Below are 22,893 nucleotides of genomic sequence, written 5' to 3' on the forward strand. Positions count from 1 at the left end.
GATTCAGAATTTCTGATAACTACTGAATGTTCATACATGAATTGAACTTCATATAGCTTTGCTTTTATAATTACCAAAATGTTCTATGCATGGTAAAAAGCAAAGTGGAAGACAATTTTTGTTCCTTACTTCAGAAAAGTACCAGGGTTTAATTGGTTATATTTTTACAAACAGAAGAATCATTTGTGAAGAAAAATATTGGTCAATGAATTAGCTTTTATTTAAATTATGCTATCAAAATATTTGTACAGACCATTATAGACACAAGTTCATAGCAAGACAGTCCTCACACCCTTAGTTATAATACTTATCTCATGCCATATAACAAGGCACACAGTTTTACAGCTAACTTCTGTGACAGCAAAGCCACATTACATTACATTTTTAAAGGAGAATTATTCAGTCTGTCTTAGAGCCAATAGTCCTAACTGTGGCTTGATTAGGGGTAATTTACTGATTTACACAAGAAAAGAGTAGCAAGCTTTTGGAGTACATGTTGACCAAAAATCTGGAGGTATATTCAGGGTCTTTGTAAGTCTATTCTTTTCTTTAATATTGTCTGAATCAGAATATACATATAATAAGGATGCATTAAAATTTCAAAAATAGTAATTTTGCATATGAAATAAACAGACCAGTGTAGAGAGGTACAGTAACTTATTTGGAATATTTAAGTTTATCAGTCATCCCTGGCTGCATTTTGAAATACAGGCTACAAATAGTAGCATGGAGCAATGTATTCCATGTACACCTGCATAAAATAGTTTCTCTAGAGTTAATTGTTCAATTTGGTTAAAGGGTAATTTGACAAATATAATGACATCTTCCATAGTAAAGTGATACTGTTAAGGAAAGGGTTCTTAGCAAAGTAAAATTTAAGGTTGGAGTTAAGGATAGGGTTAGGGTTAAGATTAGCACACGAGTAAGGTGGTGCAGGTGGGGTGAAGCCCATATACCCACCCTTACACATGTGTGATAACCTTAACTCTAACTCCACCCCTTCCTCTAACCCAACCCCACATATTATGTTACTAAAACCACTTTTACTTAACAGTAGCACTCTTCAGATGATACTTATCTGTGCTTTGTAGCTGAGGTTTACACATACTGAACTCATTTACTTGTAGAGAAGTATTTGTTGTTTTTTGGTTTGTTCTTGGTAGTATTCACTATTTTTGTGTATTCTCTCTTTTGTGCATTCAGCCTTTTATGACGTAATTATAATACATAGCCACACATGCGCAGGCGTGTGCACACGCGCGCGCACACACACACACACACACACACACACACACACACACACACACACACACACATATATATTTATAGATGCATATGATGGAAATATACTCACTCTGGGACCAAAAGGACCATCAATTCCAGTATTGCCTTGATCTCCAATAGTACCCTAAATGGAAACAAAAAAGAAATAATATTCTATTGGTTATTAGTAAACACAAATATTAGATTCTAAATATAAAGCAGGGTAATAAATAGGTGTAAATCAACTATACAATAAAAAAATATATACATACTGGGGGTCCAGGTAAGCCTTGTAGACCTGTAAACCCTCGATGACCCTTTTGACCTCGTTCGCCTCTGTCACCAACTTCTCCCTTATCACCTCCTGGGCCTTGAGGACCCTGAAAAATTTGTATACAATATTAGTTATCTGTATCCAAGTGTGTTAACATGTAGCTAGATTAAATTATTAACATTAATAACATAAAACAAAAACTTAACATGATTCTGCATATCATTCTTTCTAACCATTAAGGAAGCTTACATTTTTGGCTTATGGCGATGCTTGGGTTATAAACCATAAAAAGTTGTTACAAACTGATTTAAACAGATCCAAGTGTTGGAGTTACTGACTTTACTGCAACAGTAAAGCAATTCTATAAAAAGTACTTTTCAAATCTGAAAGTAAAAAATGCAGTATTTATGTATGTAATGTTCAGTCAGCATTTCAGTCCTGCAGACTTGTGCATACAGTACAGTTATTCAGTTATCTGATACTATTGTTTGAAATAACAGAATCATTACGGATCATAGAAATAATGATACATTTTTAATTCTCATTTACTTAGCCAATATTCTCTCTTACAATGCATTTTATTCTGTTTTATGTATTTCATAGCTATCTGGGTAATCCAGAAACTAAGTAATTCAAATTCTTTAAAATTAAAAAAAAAAAAAAAAAATCTAACATCCTTCTGGAGCTGCCTTTCTGTATTAATTGCTGACTTTTTCCTAAGCCAGATATTCCTCTCTAGCTATCTATAGGTTTTCCTCCTTTATAGGCAGACCTTTCAAAATTAAATACACTTATTGATCTGTAGGCATGAGTATCTAACTTAACCCCATACTAATTACCCATATCACCATCTCTACTCAACACCATTGTCTTAACTATACTGATCCTTTCTAAAATTCTACAACCACTCCTTCAGCGTATGACATTGGCTTATTTATTGCTCATTTATTATTAAACAAAAACAGTTTCTCAAAGCTATCTCATCCTGATAGATTATATAACCATGTCTATTTTTATTGCTGTCTTATTCTGATAGAGTATACAAATATGTATACTTTTATTGCTGTCTCATTTTGGTAGATTATATAAATATGTATGCTTTTATTGCTGTCTCATCTTGGTAGATTATATAAATATGTATGCTTTTATTGCTGTCTCATCTTGGTAGATTATATAAATATGTATGCTTTTATTGCTGTCTCATCTTGGTAGATTATATAAATATGTATGCTTTTATTGCTGTCTCATCTTGGTAGATTATATAAATATGTATGCTTTTATTGCTGTCTCTTCTTGGTAGATTATATAAATATGTATGCTTTTATTGCTGTCTCATCTTGGTAGATTATATAAACATGTATGCATTTATTGCTGTCCCATCTTGGTAGATTATATAAATATGTATACTTTTATTATTTACAATAACAAATCACTTTATGGTATAGGTATACTGACTTCTTTGTTACAGTTTTGGCAAGAGTTTATATTTCCTCCGAGGATTTCATATTATGATCTCGTTTTTAAATAACTATGTTTTTTCCATGGACCTCTATTGAAAAGGGACTCCCCAGTCAAACTTTGAAGGTCAACAAATGGAAATAAATAAATTAACTAAAAGAAACAAAGAGTGTTGTAAATCTATCGTAGATCACGACATGTGGATGGAAAGGAAAATACAAGTAAATATTAAGATAAATGCTGGGAATGTCAAACATTTGATAAGTTATTATAAATGGTTGGAGCCACCCAGATAGATGAGAGAGAAAGCATGCCTGGTTGTTCATGGGAAGCTTGTTTTCAGTTATTGTCTGCTGATAATGTATAATTTACACCAATAACAAAAATGGAAGCTGTTCTACCACACCCCTTCTAAAGGTAATGGAATATGTGACAAACAATGATTATTAAATAAAAACATATTACGACTTCACAGAGCAGACTAGGCATGCTGATATGAGATCTTCAAATCATCAGCCTCCAATGAGGTACTTAATACCTACTCTTCCGTTTTTAAGTTTGTCCAGATTGCATATAGCATATTTACTCCACTCTTAGAGTTTGTCTCACAGAATATGTTATATCAGGTCCCGTGTACAGAAAAATATTTTTAATCAACCTTTTCTGACAAGCACAATTCACTGCTGCGGTGGCTAATCATACTCAGTTCATTATTTAAATCAGTTCCTCTTGGCTTTCTGGTTTCTGCCAAATTCAGTTAATATTCCATGGTAATTTGTTATTGCTTAGTCATACTTCTGTCCTTCCTACTTTGAATGCTTACTATTTTCTGAATTCAGTGTGCCAAAAGGTGATGCTAAGAGCATGTCAGTGGCTTTCCTTGGCTGGTGACACTAACTCATTGTACATTCATAGCTATTAAGTTGGATTTGTCCTTACTCATTGCATAAGTACCATGGCACTGAACATTGAAGTTCTTAGTGCCATTATAGTTACTTCTTGCAATGTTTTCTGGTTTATGCCCTACGGTTTCAGTAGAGAATTGGTTCCATGGGCAAGATATACTCCTGCAGTTAACAAAAAAGACATAAAAAAAACATGAGGAATAACACATAAATAGGGAATGACACTGCTAAGTAATAAGCAAACTGAAACAACACAGTGCATATTAATGGGTGATAAAGAAAAAATGTGGAAATATATGACTGAGTGCTTGATTATTTAAAAGACTGCTATTACACTGTAAGAATTCTGAAGAAGTTCAGAATTTGACAAAAACAGGTACACTAACACAAAAATAATAAAATAATTCAAAAATTATGAAGATGATTTGAGAAAATGGATGAGCAGGATTGAACTGGAAGAGACAAGGAAATGATGAAAGGAGAAATGGAGAGGAATGAAAGTAAAGGGATGAGAAAATATAGCTGCATAAAATCTTACCATTAACATATATGTCCTTCTCTTCTATGTTGCAGCATTCTTTACATATGGATAGTATTCCTCCCATTGACCAGACGTTCGGCCTGTATACAAAAGCTTACAGCCACTGCTAGCACATGGGACATTGCACATAGGCTTTAACAACATCATCCATAAAAGAGAAGCCCACACGTATCATCCACAGAACAAGTTAGCCCCATGAGGAACAACAATTCTAAGGCAAACCAGGAGTCATCCTAGGAAGTAACATGTTGCAGGGGGGGAAGGCAGGAGGGACAGAATACTGCAACATAGAAGAGAAGGACATCTATGGCTATGGTAAGATTTTAAACAACTACTCTATGTCCTTCTATTGCCATGTTGGTGCAGTGGTTAGCATTGTCACCTCACAGCAAGAGGTTCTCTGGTTTGATTCTCAGCTGGAGTGCCTTCTGTGCAGAGTCTGCATGTCCTTCCTGTGGTCAAGTGAGCTTTAAAGACATGCATGTAGGTGCATGTGTCTTCTGTGAAGGTTGGGTGCCAGGCTGGCCACTTGGCACCATAAAAACTCCACTGCCAATCAGTCTGCAGACCAGTGATCCACTGTGGCAGCCCCTAACTGGGAAGAGCTAAAAGACATTGTTTTTTATTCTATGTCCTTCTAGTCAATGTTGCAGTATTCTTTACATTTAGGAGAGTGCCAAAGCTCAAAAGGAACCCAGGGAGGTGAAGGGAGTCGAGGAAGAAAGTGAAGAAGCATTTTCCACAAATCCATGCAGAATCACTCTAGCAAATTGTGCCCTGGACCTACAGATAGTATCCAACTTGTAATATTTAGTAAAAACATGGACAGAAGACCAAGTAACAGCCTCCAAAATGGAATTGGCATCTAGTCCTTTAAAGAAAGCCCCTGATGAAACAACAGATCTGGTGGAATGGCCTCTGACAGAAGATGGTAGAGATTTCCTATGAAAATCATATTAAAACACAATAGCTTTAGAAATCCAAGATGAAATAGTTTGCTTGGAAGCAGGTAACCCCAGAGCTCTGGGATGAAAGACACAAAAAGGTGATCTGACTTCCTTATAGATTTTGTTTTGTCCGGGTGAAATCTAAGTTGCTTATGTACATCTAAAGTATGTAAAATCCTTTCATTTGAGGAATGAGGAGAAGGAAGGCAGGCAATTAAATGGACTGACTAACAGACAACTCATTCATCACTTTAGGCATGAAGGAAGGGTTAGTTCCCAAAGACACTCTACTCTATCCTTGTGGAAGACCAAAAACAGAGTGGATGCCATCAAAGCCTGAATCTCAAAAACCCTCCTAGCAGAAGTCAAGGTTACCAGAAGCACTGTTTTCCAAGTGCAAAACTTTAAAGGAGAAGAAGCTGCAGGCTCAAAGGGAGCCATGGTGATCTTCTCTAAGATGTAGCTGAGATCCCCAGGAGTTACTGTTTTTTTGGAAGGTTTGAAATGTAGGGCACCTTTAAGAAAAAGTTTAACCTCCATTCTGGAAGCTAATGCAGGCATTAATGGCAAACAAGCAGAAAGAGTAGAACAGTGAACTTTCACCGAGGAATATAACAGGCCACTTTTAAGCAATTCACAGAAGTAAGAAAGCACTACTGGAATGTCTGCAGATAGTGGATCTAGATTTTTTTTATTGCACCAAATAAAAAATCTTTTCCATTGGAAATGTAAGATTTCACAGTATTGGGTTCCTGGCCTCCTGCAAAACTTTAAGTACGTCCTGTGAGAAAAGGTGCCTAAAAGGGATCAGAAGTTGATCAACCACAAGATCAGATGTAGAGTTGGCAGATGTGGATGGATCAAGGATCTCTTGTCCTGTGTGAGCAAGTCAAACCAGTGAGGCAACTTGTGGTGATGGCCCTTGGTTAATTGCAGAAGGACAGAACCAATGCTGTCTTGGCCAAAAGAGAGTTACCAGCAAGAATTTTGGTTTGTCCTGCTCTGTTTTCAACAGGACATTTTGAATGAGAGGGAAGGAGGGAATGTATAATGAAACATCCCCTTCCATGAGAAAGATGGGGCTTCCACCTTCCAAGCCAGAGAGTGCTGGACCCTGGAACAAAAGAGAAGAAGTTGTCTGTTTTATGGGGAGGCAAAGAGGTCTAGATGTGGAGTACCCTACCAGTGAACTAGATCCAGGAACACACCCCTGTGGAGCATCGACTCATGGGATTGTGTCATGGATCTACTTAATGTGTCTGCCACAGAGTTCTGATCTGAGGGTATGATTTGGTGCCCCCTTGTTTGTTTATGTACCAGAGGACAGTGGTATTGTCTGTAAAAATCGTCAGAGGACCTGATACAAAAAGAGGATTAAAGGTTTGAAAGACCAGAATCAGAGCCCTCATCTTTCAGATGTTGATGTGCACCATCTGCTGGGAATGGGACCAAATATGCTGAACCTTCCTGGAAGCAAAGGTTGCTCCCCAACCTATGTCTGAAGTATCAGTAAAAGCTGTTGCGGATGCTGGGGTAGAAGAAGAGGAAGACCTGGATTCTGAAAGTGCTGCTGAATCCACCAGTGGAGCTCTGTTTTCATACAAGGGAGAAGAGGGACCAAGACATCTAAAGGATGGGTATGCTGAGACGATGTTGTCTTTCGAAATCAGTGAAATTTCTTCATGTGTAGCTTTCCAAAAGACATGTGGGAATCATGGAGGCTATGAATCCCAGAAGTCTCAGACATTCCCTGGCCGAAATAAAAGGAAGAGGCAGAAGGCTCTCCAAGAAGTTTGTAAGAGAGACAACCTTGTCTGTAGGGAGGTAAACCATCACCAGATCTGTCCTGAACCTGAACCCTAAGAAAATGAGAGCCTGAGAAGGAGTCAGACTGGATGTTTTGATATTTATTGTAAACCCTAAGCCTTGAAGAAAGAGAATGATTTAGACAAGGTTTTTGTTTCAATTGATCCGAATTGTCAGCCAGGAAAAGAAGGTCATCTAAATAGAGGTAAACTTAAACACCTTGGACCCCCAGGAAGGCAATGGTCAGAGCCAGACATTTTGTGAATACCCTTGGGGCAGTGGAAAGACCAAAAGACTAGGCTGAAAACTGAAAGTGCAAAGAACCCACCGGGAAATGGAAGAATTTCCTGTACTGAGGTGAATGGGAATATGCAGGGAAGCATCTTTCAGATCCAGAGAAGGCATGAAAGACTGAGGAGAGATCAGGGGAAAAAAGAGTTTGCAGTGACAACATCTAAAAGGAAGGCACTTCCAGGAAAGTGGAAGAGATCTAGAATGGGTCTTCGAGGATCATCCTCTCTTGGAACTAGAAACATTCTGGAGTAAAATCCCTTTCCTCTTTTTTCTCGGGGTACAGTCTGAATAGTGCTTTGAGAAAAAAGTTGAGCTAATACCTGGCGGAACATATGCAGCTGACAAGAAGGGGGTGAGGAATCCCCAGGAAAGGAGGAAGAGTCTTCCAAGTCATAAAGTACTCTTTATGGATGATAGAAAGAACTCAGGATTTCCTGAGTGATCTCCACCCAGGCTGCAAAGGAAAGAGAAATGTGAAGAGAGAGAGAGATGTGTGACTTGGAAGAAGGGAGTAGCTGTCACAGTGAGTTGGATCTGGCCTGAAAGGGCTGCTGAGATGGAGGAACAGAAGTAGCTGATTTTGATTGAGGTCTCCTAGAAGACTTTTTAGACTAGTACCAGAAGTAGAAGCAGAGGAAGATCTAGCAGGTCTCCTAAAAATGGATGTCTTTATAGGAAAGTTCCTATGGAATATGGAAAATGGTGAGACAAGCATTTAAAATGTTGTTCTTTATCTTTTTCCTGCAGAGATTTAAAGAGTTCTGCAGCAGCTAAAACCAAAAGGGCAGACGTATCTACAGGAGCATTAAGTAACATGGCCTTTATGTCATCAGGTAAAGATTGAACCGTCAACCAAAAATGCCTTCTAATAACAGAAGCAGAAACCACAGCCCTGAAAGATACATCCAAAGCATCATAGCTGCACTCAATTGAATGTCTAGCTATCTGAGAAGATACAGACAAAAGAGAGAGAACCTGAGATTTAAGCTCTGAGTCTGGTAGCTGGGCCAAGGTCTGAGATGCCTGGGATGGCAAAGCCAAAGAATATCTGGACATGTGTGTCTGGTAATTAATGGTTCTAATAGCTAAGGTGGATGAAGTGTATACCTTCTTACCTAGCCTCTCAAGAATCTTTTTTTCCTTATCAGAGGGAAGAAGCTTTGCAGAAGGAGATAAGCGAGAAGACTTATCAGAGAAAATAGAGACCCCATCTTGGTCAGCTGAGGGGCTTTTATAGAGAAACTTACAGTCATCGGGGACTTTATAAAATCTATCCAGTCTCTTGGGAGCATGAGCCTGGGAGTCAGGGGTTTTTGAAGAGGATGTAAAAGCATCCAGGAAAGCTGGAAGAACAGGAGAAACAACAGAGGGTGCAGAGACCTCCATTTATAGCAGGTCATAATAACACTTTTGCTTTTCAGAAATCTGGGAATAATCCCATTTGAAAAATTCCAGCATCTTATTAATAGTTTCCCCAAAGGATAGTTCTTCCACTGGGGAATCTACTCCTTTAGACTCCTCCTCAGGAGAGGCATATTTCAAAGGAAAAGTAATCTGAGTGGAATATGCAAGGTATTCTTCGTTAGAGGAGGACTCCTCACATTCAGAGGAAAGGGCCTGAGACTCAGTAGCCTGCACAGTGGAAAAAAACCTGAGGCCCAGAAGTCTGCAGTGGAGAAGAAGTGAAGGCAGGAATAGGGAAAGAAAAGGAAAGCCTCAAAGCCTTAATAATGCCTCAAAGCCTTAATAATACTCTGTGAGAAAGCATCCCAATCTGATGGAGTGGAAAGGATGGTCAGATGTTCGGACTTTTGCTTTTTTTAACACATATTTCTGAGAGACAAGACAAAGAAGAGGAACCAGACATAGGCCTAACATCCAGTTGATCCCTAGAAGGAATGGCAAAAGCGTCACTGGTGTCCTCCAGCAAATCAAGCCACAGTTCCCCCATGTCATCCAAAATGGGCATCTGCATAGCTTCGGACATGCTAGGTTCTGCTCCCTTGGCGGCTTCCCCAGAGGTACCTGCTGAAGGAACAGACTGACCTCCAAATGTACCACTGGGTCTTCACTGACTTCAAGAGTAACATTGGATGTAGAAGGTACAGATGAAGAGGATTCAGGTTTTGGCTTACTCACTTTCTTCTTCAAATTCAGCTCAGCCGAAGTATTCACGGAACCCTCCATCATAGTCTTTGGCACAAAGGCCTGACAAATAGAACAAGAATGGTGATTGTGGCCAGGCCCCAAACAAAAAAGACAAAGTTTGTGACTATCTTTATGTGGAATATGCCTTCCACACCTACATGTGCCCCTCCTAGATGACATACAACAGCAAATGACAGTAGCAATAAAATAAATCCATGAATAATCCATAAATTATCTGAAGCTGGCAGCAATACAGAAGGAATCAAACTGCAGACCATACGCATGAGTCAACTTTTTGAATGGCAGTGAAAAAGTTTTGAGGATGGTACATGTAAACATCCCTTTTATGGCTGATATTGTTAGAGACCTACATACAATGTCCCATGTACTGTCAGTGGCTGTAAGATTTTGTATACAGGCTGGACATCAGGTCAATGGGTGGAATACTACCCATATGTAAAGAATACTGCAACACTGAATACAAGGGCATTAATAATTTACCATTAAGTAAATGGTTTGGCTACAAATGTAAAAAGGGAGTGCTAGTAGCAATATAGAGCAAAGAGAAAATGAAATACATGCATCTTATAAATTGTTAGTGTTACAACATAATGACTGCAGTAATTTATATGTGTAAGATGTAAAAGATCTTAGACTAAAAAGTAATGAGAAAAAACAGTAACATCTGCCATAAGAGAATACAGACTTGATGAAATAGAAGTCAAACAGACACTAAACTAAAGATTTTTTGTTAGTATCAAAAGATCAAAGCATATCCTAAGCTTATCAGGTATAGCATATGATCAGCAGGAGCATCAAAGCATGGAAAAGACAGAATGTCATTAAAAAAATATGAAGAAAGGGAAATTAATTGGCTAGAAACTGGACACCATGGTAATGCATTAACCATGGATCACATGAGCAAAGGGAGAATAAAAATATAAACAGATTTTTTAATAAAGAATGCTTTTTATTCAGTCACTCTAAAAAGTAAAAAATAAAGAAGGAGAGTGAAAACTTTGCAAAAGAAACACAGACAGGCTGATTTCAGAAAAGGCTTTGAGGTTGGTTTTGCTGATTCTGGTAATGAGGTACCAGAAGTAGTAGCAGGAATCATTAAAATCAAGTTCAAATGCTTTTCTGAAATCAGCTTGTCTGTGTTTCTTTTGCAAAGTTGTCACTCTTCTTCTTTATTTTTTACTTTTTAAAGTGACTGAATAAAAAGCATTCTTTATTAAAAAAAATATTTTTTTATATATTTATTTTTACGTTTCAGTCTTTAAGTAAAATATTGCCCCCTGTCATTATGTCTTTGCTTCTGGAGTCCATTTCCTGAACATTATATTCAGGAATGATATTGCCACACACCTTTCTCTGCTCCTGCTGGTCCAATCCAGCTATGATAAACACCAACAGATCCTTTCCCCTATTCTGTTGTCACCTGTTCCCTGTAGTCCAAATGCCATACAATTCATCTGTCTGCAATGATAGATGTACAGCACTCCACTTGTCACATTCCTTATCCCTGACACCATCCTTCTCAAAACCCACTGTATATTAACCTTCAAGTAAGTAACAGTTTACTTCCTTAGTCGTAGTCCTACCTTCAAATCTCTACAGGCTTATTAATGGCTGCCTGTGTCCTGGTGAAATCAAGGTACACTACTGGTACTCTCCTATCTGGTTCACATGCAACTCAGTCCTTCATAAAACCGAAGCAGGTTTGAAAGACAGTGCTTTCTAGCTCATAGCCCCTTTACTTGCTGTCCTGAAGACTACTGTCCACTAGGAAAGCAACCAGCTCTTATGATCAGTATTCTTTCTATGATTTTTACTACCACTGTTAATAGTCTACTAAGCTGTTAGTATTTCCTCAGATTTTTCTATCTGTGTTCCTCCACCCCTCTCTACACAACACATGGGTATGATACTAAATGTCCTCAATCACTTTTGCACTGGTTAATGACTTGTTAAAAGAGCTCAGACAGGGATCTGCACATACAATTATCAAATTCCTGAGACTCTGGAAGGTAGCATATTTAATCCTGATGCTTTACACTTCCAGTTACATCTCTGTTTCCTTTTTCTCTATCGTTATGGCTATCCACTGCCTTCCCCACTCGTCCCTACCCCCTTCCAAGCATGGCTTACTCCCCTTGATTTCCATAAAGGATACATTTTATTTATTTTTATCTGTGAAGCAGGTAAGTGCCAAGGATGGAGGTATGTGCGTGGAGCAGGAAAGTGCTGAGAATGGAAGTGTGTGTGTGTGTGTGTGTGTGTGTGTGTGTGTGCGTGCGTGCATGCGTGTGTGTGTGTGTGTGTGTATGTGTGTGTGTGTGTGTGTGTGTATACCAGGAAAGTCCAACAAAATGAGGTGTGTGTGGAGAACGGAAGTGCCGCAAATGGAGGTGTGTGTGTCTGGTAAACAAGTGCCACACAGAGGTGTGTATGTGTGTGTGTGTGTGTGTGTGTGTGTGTGTGTGTGTGTGTGTGTGTGTGTGTGTGTGTGTGTGTGTGTGTGTGCGTGTGCATGTGTGTGCATGTGTGTGCATGTGTGTGCGTGTGTGTGTGTGTGTGTGTGTGTGTGTGTGTGTGTGTGTGTGTGTGTGTGTGTGTAGAAGGAAAGTGCTGCAAACAGAGGGGTGCATGTGCGTGTGCATGTAGCAGTAAAGTGCTGTGGATAGAGGTGTATTTTTGTGTGGAGCAGGAAGATGCTGTAAACAGTGGTGTGTGTCTGTGGAGCAGGAAGATGCTGTGAATGGAGATGTGTGTGTGTCAAGCAGGAAAGTGCCACAAACAAAGGTGTGTGGCCAGACACAGTTACAGTGTATAAATGATGTAGGGAGATGCAAGACTGTGTATGTGTGTGTGTGTGTGTGTGTGTGTGTGTGTGTGTGTGTGTGTGTGTGTGTGTGTGTGTGTCTGTGCTCATAGTACAGTGCATCTCACTCTGTCCCTCTGTGGTTCTGTCATGTCTTTCTGGGTGTGTCCCTTACTGACGAGAAGTTCTGCGTTTTTTTCACTGTCTAGCAACAGCGTGATATAACCACAGAGGGACACCGCCACAAAGCCAGTTTGAATAAAAAGCATTCTAAAAAAGAGAAGAAAACAAATTTAAGCAGTAACTTTGAAGTGACAGAATGAAATATGCATCTAGTGTGGATATAGACAATATCTGAATGAAGTCCTAAAGGATCTACTACATGTCCCTTCTATGACACACATTCTGGGAAGGACAACCCAAAACCCAAGCAGTGTGTAAATATCAGAGAGATCACTGCGATAAACAATTTGCTTCTCAGGCTCAGCAGTCAGTATGCTACAATATTTATATGTCAGCTATAGATAATAGTTATAGACTTTTTGACTCCTGAATTTAATTCTAAATTTTATATTATTTCATGCTGGCTGACTATTATTTCACTAAGCTTTGCCTCCTCAGCAGGGGGAAACCAGGGTAGATAGCAGTCCTGGCAAAGGATATTTGGCCAGGGCACTGGGGAAAGATCTGAAAGAATCCCTTTTAGCAGGACACTAAGTGCACATTCTATCATGATACTGGTTAAACTACCACTCTCATGCATTTCAGTATTATTGTACTTTTTAACTGTTCTTTCCACAGCTATTACTCTCATACATTACTGTATTATTGTACCTGCCAGATGTTCCTTCCAGAAAAGTAAATATTTGTATTGCACCTGATTCTAAATATTCTGTCCTACTCATATATCTTGTATATACTGTACTAATCCATGATAAATATTTACAATCTTTGTGTTGAAAATATTGCACATTTAACATTTAATCATAATGCTCGTCTACTTGTATTTCTACTACTTGTGCTGTATTTTGTTGTTTTGATTTATTTTGTACTTTTGTACCTGGGTTTGATTGAAGTTGTTCACTACACTAGTTCACTTACCCAGTAATCTATCTCTAAGTAACTAAATAAGCATTCTTCTCCTCATATCTAGATGAAACTGTGAGGCATTCTAGCAAAAACAGTGTCGATGAAGGTTGTTAGAGAAAATTTGCTGTTGCTGCTCAGCTTACAGTATCAGAATAATCATTTCATGGCATGCTGATGAATGAATAACAAAAAGACCTTCTGAGAGAAGAAGGAAGTGAGTTGCCCTAATCACTGTGGGTTTGTGATGAAATGGCAGACCCAAATGTGGAAATGGCTTCTGAAGCAGTTGAGGACAGTGGTGTTGTTGTGAGGAACATAAGTATGCCTGTTTCACTGAGGTTCCCTCCAAGTGGTAAGTCTGCAAATGGTTTAGTATTATTTCCCTGATTCCTCTTCCCTCATGTTACCTCTACCTGACTAATTACTTTGTATTTAGACAAACATGATTTCCTTTTTGTGGCTACTATGTCCACACTTGCAGGTGTTTCTTCTTTCCCCATGGTTGCATTACCAGGTAGGTTAATATATTTAGGTAAGGAGATATGGAGTTGAAGTTTCCCACATGGGGGTGCCATGAACATTTGTTCCCTTGTATATAACATATTTGTGAGAGTTTTGAATATTATTTAGTACTTTCCAGAAGTGTTTATTGATCTTTTAGGGCTGATGAGTTTGTATTTGGCAAATTAGAAGCTGAGGTTTCATAATGGATCCATTTCAGATTAGAAAACGTCATGCAGGATAGAAACATTGTAAAGAAGACATTTGACACTCAGAAAGAATGATGTAGATTGTATACTTCAGCACCAGATTGCTCCACCTAACATGTCCGCCTATAATTCTATCCTGAATAGGAATATTTTAGGTTGAATGGTGTTGTAAATGACAAATGTAATACAACAATGTGTTTGCCATACCTCTTAACCTTTTACTGCATGAACTCTGGACAAAACCTGACATAATGGGGGGACAAAGGCCCAAAATAGGGACAGATTTTAAATGTTGCTCTGATAAACTTAAAACATTGCTAGAGTAACAGGATCTGTCTTAGCATGCATTTTTCTGAAGGATATGATGTCTGAACTGAAATGTATGTTATTATTTAGTGACTTCAATCCTCCAGTTACCACAGTGATTTGCTAGAAAACCACAGATTTTATGAAACACCGACCGACCGACTTTTTATGAGGCAAAAATCTGGACATTCTGTGAAAAACTGGACAGTTGAGATATACAGTGCTAAGAAAAATGGGATTTCAATTATTGGATGTTAGCAGACACCTGCAAGTCGAATGGGGAGCATTACATGAACACAGTTGTGAAATATTAAACGGTTTGGAATAATCTGGGGATTTATACAACGTCATATCCTCTTTAAGGCAATGGAGACAATTGTGGCAGTATTGTTGATCACATATGAGGCTTCTGGTGCCATGGATGAGCAGTTTTCTGGGTCCAGTCTAAATGTCAAGCTAAGACACCCCTTAGAATTTACAGTCAGAACTGACGTTTGGACCAGTAGATGACAAATTTCAAGCTGGGAAATGTCAGTGAAATTTACAGATAGTGATAGATGGATTGTTTACTTACCTAATGTGTTTTATATGTAAATCCATAAGGAACATTCTCTATGCTGGTAGGCCTAAGCAGTGCTACATATATATATATATATATATATATATATATATATATATATATATATATATATATATGGTTTCCCTCAACACATAATGGTCAGCTTATAGCGCATGTCATAAATGGGACGCATTACAGATTTTACTCTGTAAACAAGCAGTGTAACCTATGCAGAGTACAGAAACATGGGTGTATGGACTGTTGTTATGAAATGCTGATTGAGATCATCAGACAGAGGGACTTATGTGCATGTGTGGCTGTTGGGATTCTCATATTGTGTGTGATGTAGTTCTGTGTGATGTGCTATGGAAAAAGTGTTTGGAAGGGTAGATCTAATAGGCAGTAGTTACAGAGGAATGGACTATCACTACGGCAATGGAGGTTTATGAGGGGCTATGGGTAGAACATGTGATCAGGCTAATATGAAGAAAGTTGATATGATGAAAAAATGTGCTCTTACTATGGAGAAAAGAGTTATGTGCTTACCATAATAAGAGATCTGTTGTCTGCTTCCATCCATTCCTCAATGGAATGGTCTTCAGATCTGAAATGTATTCTAATTCAGCCACTTTCAAGCTTTGGCTCCATTGCTCAGGCCCCTCCCCTTACCCTTAATCCACTTCTGTTGAAAAAGTTACCTCAGATCTAGTTTGCCTGTATAGAAAAATGAAACAGACTACCTCCCAGGGTACTGGGAGACTTAAGAAAACATCCATGCAACAGATTAGAAGGAAAGAAATCAGCTGTTATACATAGTCTTGAAACATGCCCTACAGTAACTAAGGTTAGATCAGCCAGAACACTCAAGGAGTGAATAAAATAAACTAAGGACATGCCAAGGATGGGGGGGGGGGGGGGGTGGCAGGAAGATGAGAAAAGATGGAAGCAGACAACACAGATCTATCCTTATGGTGAGCACATAACATTCATATCCAGCATAGTCTCTTCCATCTGAGCATCAACTTATGGGATGCAGTCCCCAGATTCAGTTACACTTGAGCAGTCTCATGGAAGGACATTCTGAAACACAAATGAACCAAAGGAAGATATTGATCTTGACTGTTATGTCCAATTTGTAAAGTGAAATGAAAGTATGGACCTTGGACCAACATAGCCACAGCACAGATGTCATCAAGTGGTACTCTGGAAAACAAGGCTGTAGAAGAGTCTACAGACCTAGCTGATGGGCTTTTGGAGGTTTGGATAATGATAAGCCCATTCCTTTGTTCACATCAGAAATACAATCAAAAAGCCAATGGGAAAGTGTTACTTTGAATATTCCCTTTCCATCTTGACAGAAGAGAAAGAGACAAATAACTGGTTAGTCTTTCTAATAGTCTGGATGCGATGTAAACAAAAACACAGGTTATGATACACATCCAGCAAATGTAACTTGTATTCTCCCGTATTTGAAAAATTTGTAAATAACACTGGGAGTTTGATTGATTGTTTGATTAATGATTCAGAAGCCACTTTAGTGAGAAAAGATATATTCATATTCAGGAACACCCTTTCTTTGTGAAAAATCAGGTAAGTAGTTTAGAAAATAAGATGTACAACTCAGAAATCCTCCTGACAGAGTTGATGCCCACTAAAATCAAGCATTTGCAATGACAACTTTGGCCACAGGCTCAAAAGGAGAACCTGTCAAGGATTACAACAGAATATTATATCCCAAGGTGGTACTGGTCCCTGAGTGGAGGGCAAAGGGGAAAGGTTCCTCTGAAGAAAGTGCTAGACCCTCTGAGGGAGAGAGTTGAAATGTAATATTCTCTAATATGAAGAGAGTATATAGTGGCCAATTTTCCATAACAGTCAAGTAGGTGCTTCTGTTCTGAAACTTATAAACAAGGGTATGGCATCTAAGACCAAGGAGGTCATCATTCCACTGTAGTCGGCATTCATCAGACTTATCATTGAGTACAATGCCCTCTTTGGTATGTACCTAATCAGGCATATCCAACAACTGTAATGCCCATAGAGGTTCCACTTTAAAAATACAGGGTGTAAGTAGCACATCCTAAGCAGACCATGTCAAGGCCTTATGTCTGTATTCTGTCTCCTACGGGCTGTTGAGAGGAGATATATACCTGGCATACAAGGCATTGTCAGACCCCACTCTAATGGACCTGCAGCATATCCGCAAACCAAACACTACCAGAATTATCCATTCTGGTGGAATTAAACCTTGACTTTGATATAAATACGACCTGTTGGAGAGATAGGTATGTATCCCATAGACTACCCTATCTATGGAACAGGCTCCCCATCCATGTGAAGCAGAGTTCCTCCCTAACCCAATTCAAGTGTAACTTAGACAACTGAACTGGGAACAAGCAATTCATCCCTGGTTTGGTACCTATATCTTTAATGGACACAGCAGCCTGTAAATTGTTCACCTCCCAAGACCCTGCTTACACTTACCAAGGGTACCAGAACTTGTCAGAGATTTGTGATGCATGGCTAGGTTTAAAAAGGCCCTTGTAGTCATTAGACTAGTAAGCACCAATAAACCTAAAAGAGATGCAGGAAAATACAAAATGCCAGGAAGATGTGCTGAGAAAGGTTCTAAGTTATTAGTGGAGGCCCAGATAGTGAATTGTTTCCATTTACTTTTGTAGATCTTTCTTGCAGAAGGCTTCTGAGAGGAGGGCAAACTATGAATAACTTGGGATTACAGCTTGGTCTGTTTAGTGATCACTAGAACTGGAAAAACATTGCAGTTAGCTTGAGGGACTGATTATGAAAGTGAGGTGACCCCTGACGGGTGAGATAGAAAGTCTGAAGCTGAGCACAGCACCTAGAGATGGTGTATTAGATGAGATCAGAGGAAGGGAAACTACAATTGATGAGGCCAGTAGAAAGCTATGAGGATAATCATGATCTTCCTCACCAAAGATTTCTGTAGGAATTTGGGTTTTACAGGGGTAGGAGGAAAGCCATTAAGGAGTCCAGACAGCCAGTTGTGGAACACAGCATCCCTCGGTGACTCCCCCTCCTGGGGGATCAGAGCAAAAAATGTGCTGCATTTGAAGTTGTGGGAAGATGCAAAGAGGTTGCAAAAAGACACCCCCAATTGCTGAATATGCACTTTATAACTACTGGTTTGAGGGGCCCACTCAAGAGGGAGAAGGTTAGACCTTGCTCAACCTGTCTGCTAGAACATTGGACTTTCCCAGAATGTGTATTGCTATCAAAAAATGGTGGGAGGACATCACCGATTACCAACCCCTCATGGCCTCTTGACACAAGCAATAAGATTGGGATCCTCCCTCCTTATTGATGTACAACATCAATTACATGTTGTCTACCTGGACCTGGATAGAGCTAGCACCTAATGGGAGAGTGTCCTGGAATGCCTGAAATGCTAGGAGGGTCACTCTCATCTTCAAGTTGTTGATATGAAGACTGACATCTTCCAGAGACCAAGTACCTTGGACTGGCTTTCCTAAGAAATGCCCCTCTCCACCCCAGCTGGGAAGTGTCAGTGGTCACCGTGGCTCAGAGGAGAAGGAAGAACAATGGACTTATAAGGGCCTCAGGGCCAATAGCCTAGTAACTTCCTATGATCCTATGACATCATTGAGATACAGCCAGTGACTCCAACCACCACTGGATGTGTGATCTGCTGATCTTCATTAATGATACCTGAAAGCACAAAGGATGCTGTCTGATAGACCACTGGACTTCTAAAGTCCACTATAAAACTCTCAAGTGGTATCAGGCCAAAGGGACTATGGAAATTACTGCTGCCATGGACCCTAAGAGGAATAATATCAGTTTTACTGATGGTTTCTGTCAAGATAGTACAGCTAAAGCTTACCCATGAAGGCTTACAATCCTGGTGTGTGGAAGCTTTGAAAGCTGAAGTATCATGTCTAGGAGAGCTCCTAATGAATTCCAAGGAGTGGACTGGCTGGAGTTTGTACTTCACTGAATTCATTGTGATCCCCAGACTCAAACTAAGATGAAGCAAGAAGTCCCTGGTCTGAACACGTAGATTCATGGAGGAGGTGGTGATGAGTCAGTCATCAAATAACAGGAACACCCACAAACCCTGCAGTCGGAGATGAGCTGCTGCCACTGTCAAGCACTTTGTGAACACTCAGGGGGCTGTAGTGAGACCAAAGGGCAGGGCTATGAATTGGAAATTAGCAGGTCCCAGCCTGAAGCAAAGAACATTCTGGATTGTGTCTCAATCTCTATGTGGTAGTACCTGTCATGGAGGTTGAGCAAACACATCCAATTGTTTTCCCTTAGCAAAGGTAGAATAGACTGAATTGTGACCATCCAGAATATTGCTTGCCTTATAAACTTGCTTTAGATGGCTGAGGCCCAGAATAGGCCTTAGGTCCCCATTTTTCTTCGGCACTAAAAAAAAAAGAATAAATTCTCTATCTTCTGTGGCCTGGTGAGACTTCTTAGATGACTTGATTGTTTAGAAGCTTCCTTATTTCTGAAGCTGCTGCTTCCCTCTAAGAGTCTGGCACATTGGGAAGTCTAAAAAGAACACAATTTGGACAGTTGGGGGGCTTCAGTAAAGGTTGTCCCTCCTTGGTAAATGTGCAGAAATAACCTCACAGGTTCACCACAGTGGCTCCGAGGTAATGTTTAATCCAAAAAACAAGCAAAAAACAAAATGCGAGGCAGTTCATAAATTCACAAGGCTTAAAAAACTTTAAAACCAGAACAAGAAAGGATTAAGTGCTTTCATCTCCTTACAAGAGACTTCATCAGAATCAGAATTAATTAACAACAGGTTAATAAGTAGTATCCCTGCTTCCTATTGGTTCTGACTTGATGGAATCAGAGAAACATCAGTGAATCACATAAGCGATTAAACTATATCAGTTAACAGGCTCCTGATATCAAGTTAAAATATGCGTAAAAACTATATCAGAAATATATTTATGTATAAAAGACACACTTGACGTATAAAAAAACACAAACTTGACATGAAAATCAACAAATATAGCCATCAGAAGAATATAAATATTTATATACACACACATATATATATATATATATATATATATATATATATATATATATATATATATATATATATATATATGATTAATAAGTATATTAGAGGGTCAGCCCAGGTTGGAAGGTTTGGAGACAAAGCCAGAGAGGCAAGATTACGTTGGTTTGGACATGTGCTGAGGAGGGATGCTGAGTATATTGGGAAAAATGATGCTAAGGATGAAGCTACCAGGTAACACGAAAAGAGGAAGGCCTAAGATAAGGTTTATGGATGTGGTGAGAGAGGACATGCAGGTGGTTGGTGTGACAGAGCAAGATGCAGAGGACAGGAAGAAATGGAAACAGATGATCCGCTGTGGCGACCCCTAATGGAAGCAGCCGAAAGAAGATGATGATGATGATGATATAATATTGCATTTAAAAAAGTGTATGCAAAATCCATTGTATTTAAAAAAACATATGTATAAGATCCATTGTACTTAAAAGAAATGGGCAGAACATGTATATGTCGTAGAAGGCCATCCTTACATAGAATCCCAGGGTAAAAACAGCAAATAAGGTTAATATTATTGTTATTGTGTTAACTTTCACTCTAGCTTTACTTATTTATCCTTTTTGGCTTTGAGACCTTTAGTTTTAGTGTGAGGATGAGTGAGAAATGATCATTCATTCCAGGGGAGGTACAGGCATCCAATCTTAGCTGCCATATCATTTCCCTGTACTCGAGCCTATTCTCTCAATCCCCTCCTCTATCGCTGGTAGCCACCTGTTCAAGAACCCAAATTTTAAATTCTGCTTGGGCACAAACCATAATGTGTTGGAAAAGGGCATTGGTTTCCTTCTTCCTACTTATGTCATACATATGTTCATAAACACGTTGCCTCAAATTACGTTCGGTTTTACCAATGTAGTATGCCCAGCAGAACGTGCAGTATACCAAATATATGACCCCTTTTGAATAACAACTACAACATCTTAAAACCCTTAGTCTAAAGGGTATGCTGGGAATCTGCAGATGTTTACAATTTGCCATAAAGGTGCACTGTGAGCACCTTCTGCACTTGTATGTGCCAATTCTACCAGTAGTCCCATTAGCTATTGTGCCCTTCTTCTTTTCTAACAACTCCTTGAGGTTAGAATTCCTCTTAAAACTGTACCTGCGGTGTTTGTTAAAAATATCTAACCTACTGGGCATTCTTTTAAACATATCCTCAACCCTACTGATTGTTTTCTTTATCCACCAAGTATACTGGCCATAGATAATAACTAAATAAGGTGTTTGGGAAGGTGTTTTGGTCGTAGGGCCTCCTTTTTTCGTCAAAACCTCCCCTTGAAGTAGGGGTATGTATGTAATCCTCCAACCTTGTAAAACTTGTTCCTTAATGGGGGTAATAAGACTGTCTGGGTAGCCTCTCTCTAAAAAGAGGGAATGAACATAATCTAACTCCTGAGGCAGTTAATTTCTCTCAGAGGTCATCCTGGCTACTCTCACCATTTGTCCCTTCACAATATTGTGTTTCTGAAAAGGGGGGTGATTACTCTGGTAGTGCAAAATAGAATTGAAAAAACATTTTTTCCTTTAGATTTTAGATGTAAATTTTTTTTTCACTGGGTCTTTTTTAATAAGAATGTCTAAGTAATGAATTTTGTTCAATCCCATCTCGTGAGTAAAAACCAAAAATTCTGTTGTAGAATTGAGAAGTTCGATAAAGGGGGGAATAGCCTTCCGTGAACCCCTCCACACAATAAAAATGTCATCCAAAAAGTGGAAATACTTAGAGATGGACTCAATATATGCTGGACCGAAAACATAGTGGGTTTCCCAATACAACATGACAATGTTAGTAAAAATGCGGGCACAGGAAAACCCCATGGCAACCCCATCTAATTGGTGGTATAGTTTCCCTTGGAAAATCAAAACATTGTTTTTTAACACAAGTTCCATGTTTTCGAGTACCAGCCTAAAATCATCAGCAGAAAGGAATCCAAATTCTATTAACGTGTTCAAACCATTCTAGAACTGTACTGTGTGGAATAACTGAAAATAAATCATTGACGTCGATCATCAAGAATATCACTTCTGCATCAAAGTCCAGACTCCCCATATTGTGTAAACAGTCCCAGGAATCTATGAGTATGTGTGGATATCTGTGTTGAAAAGATTTTAATTTCGTGTCCACAAAGATGGCCAAAGGTTGTGTTTTGGAACATTCAGAGCTGACAATAGGTCGTGGTGGGGGGGGGGGGTCCATATCTTTGTGGACCTTAGGGATCCCAAAGATACTCGGTATAAAGGGCTTGAGTACTTTTTAAAAAATGGTGTAGTTGTTCATTAATCAAAACCCTGAATCAGGTTGTCATCCATAATCAAATCGATCTTTTTATTAGCTATATTCAGTTTGTTCCTGGATACCATGTTGTACCTATTGTCTGTATTCAAAATCTCCGAAATTTTTCTCACATAGTCCGTATTTTCCTTAAGTACAACCCTTCCCCTTTGTCGGGTTTCATCACTCTTATATTGTCCCTGTATGTCAATTCTGTTAACACCTTCCTTTCTTCTCTAGTTAGGTTGTTCCTAAACCGTCTGTGCATATCGTACTCCCTTCTCAACTCACTCATGACGAGTGTAACACAATAACAATAATATTAACCATATTTGCTTTTTTTGCCCTGGGATTCTATATTCTATGTAAGGATGGCCTTCTACAACATATACACAT

General features: G+C 39.0%; 1 protein-coding gene across 1 annotated transcript in view; it reads right to left on the reverse strand.

The window, feature by feature from the left end:
- The window catches only part of COL5A2 (collagen type V alpha 2 chain), a 738,909-nt gene that overhangs the window by 87,917 nt on the left and 628,099 nt on the right, over window positions 1-22,893 (reverse strand). Inside the window, exons 48-49 of the mRNA XM_044075160.1 lie at window positions 1,536-1,643; window positions 1,355-1,408 (exon numbers count right to left, since the gene is read on the reverse strand). Of these exons, the coding sequence (XP_043931095.1) occupies window positions 1,355-1,408; window positions 1,536-1,643 (162 nt within the window). The remainder of the gene's footprint in view (window positions 1-1,354; window positions 1,409-1,535; window positions 1,644-22,893) is intronic.

This window comes from Protopterus annectens, chromosome 6.part0, assembly GCF_019279795.1.
Source record: "Protopterus annectens isolate FY-2018-M chromosome 6.part0, PAN1.0, whole genome shotgun sequence".
In the NCBI taxonomy this organism is placed as follows: domain Eukaryota; kingdom Metazoa; phylum Chordata; order Ceratodontiformes; family Protopteridae; genus Protopterus; species Protopterus annectens.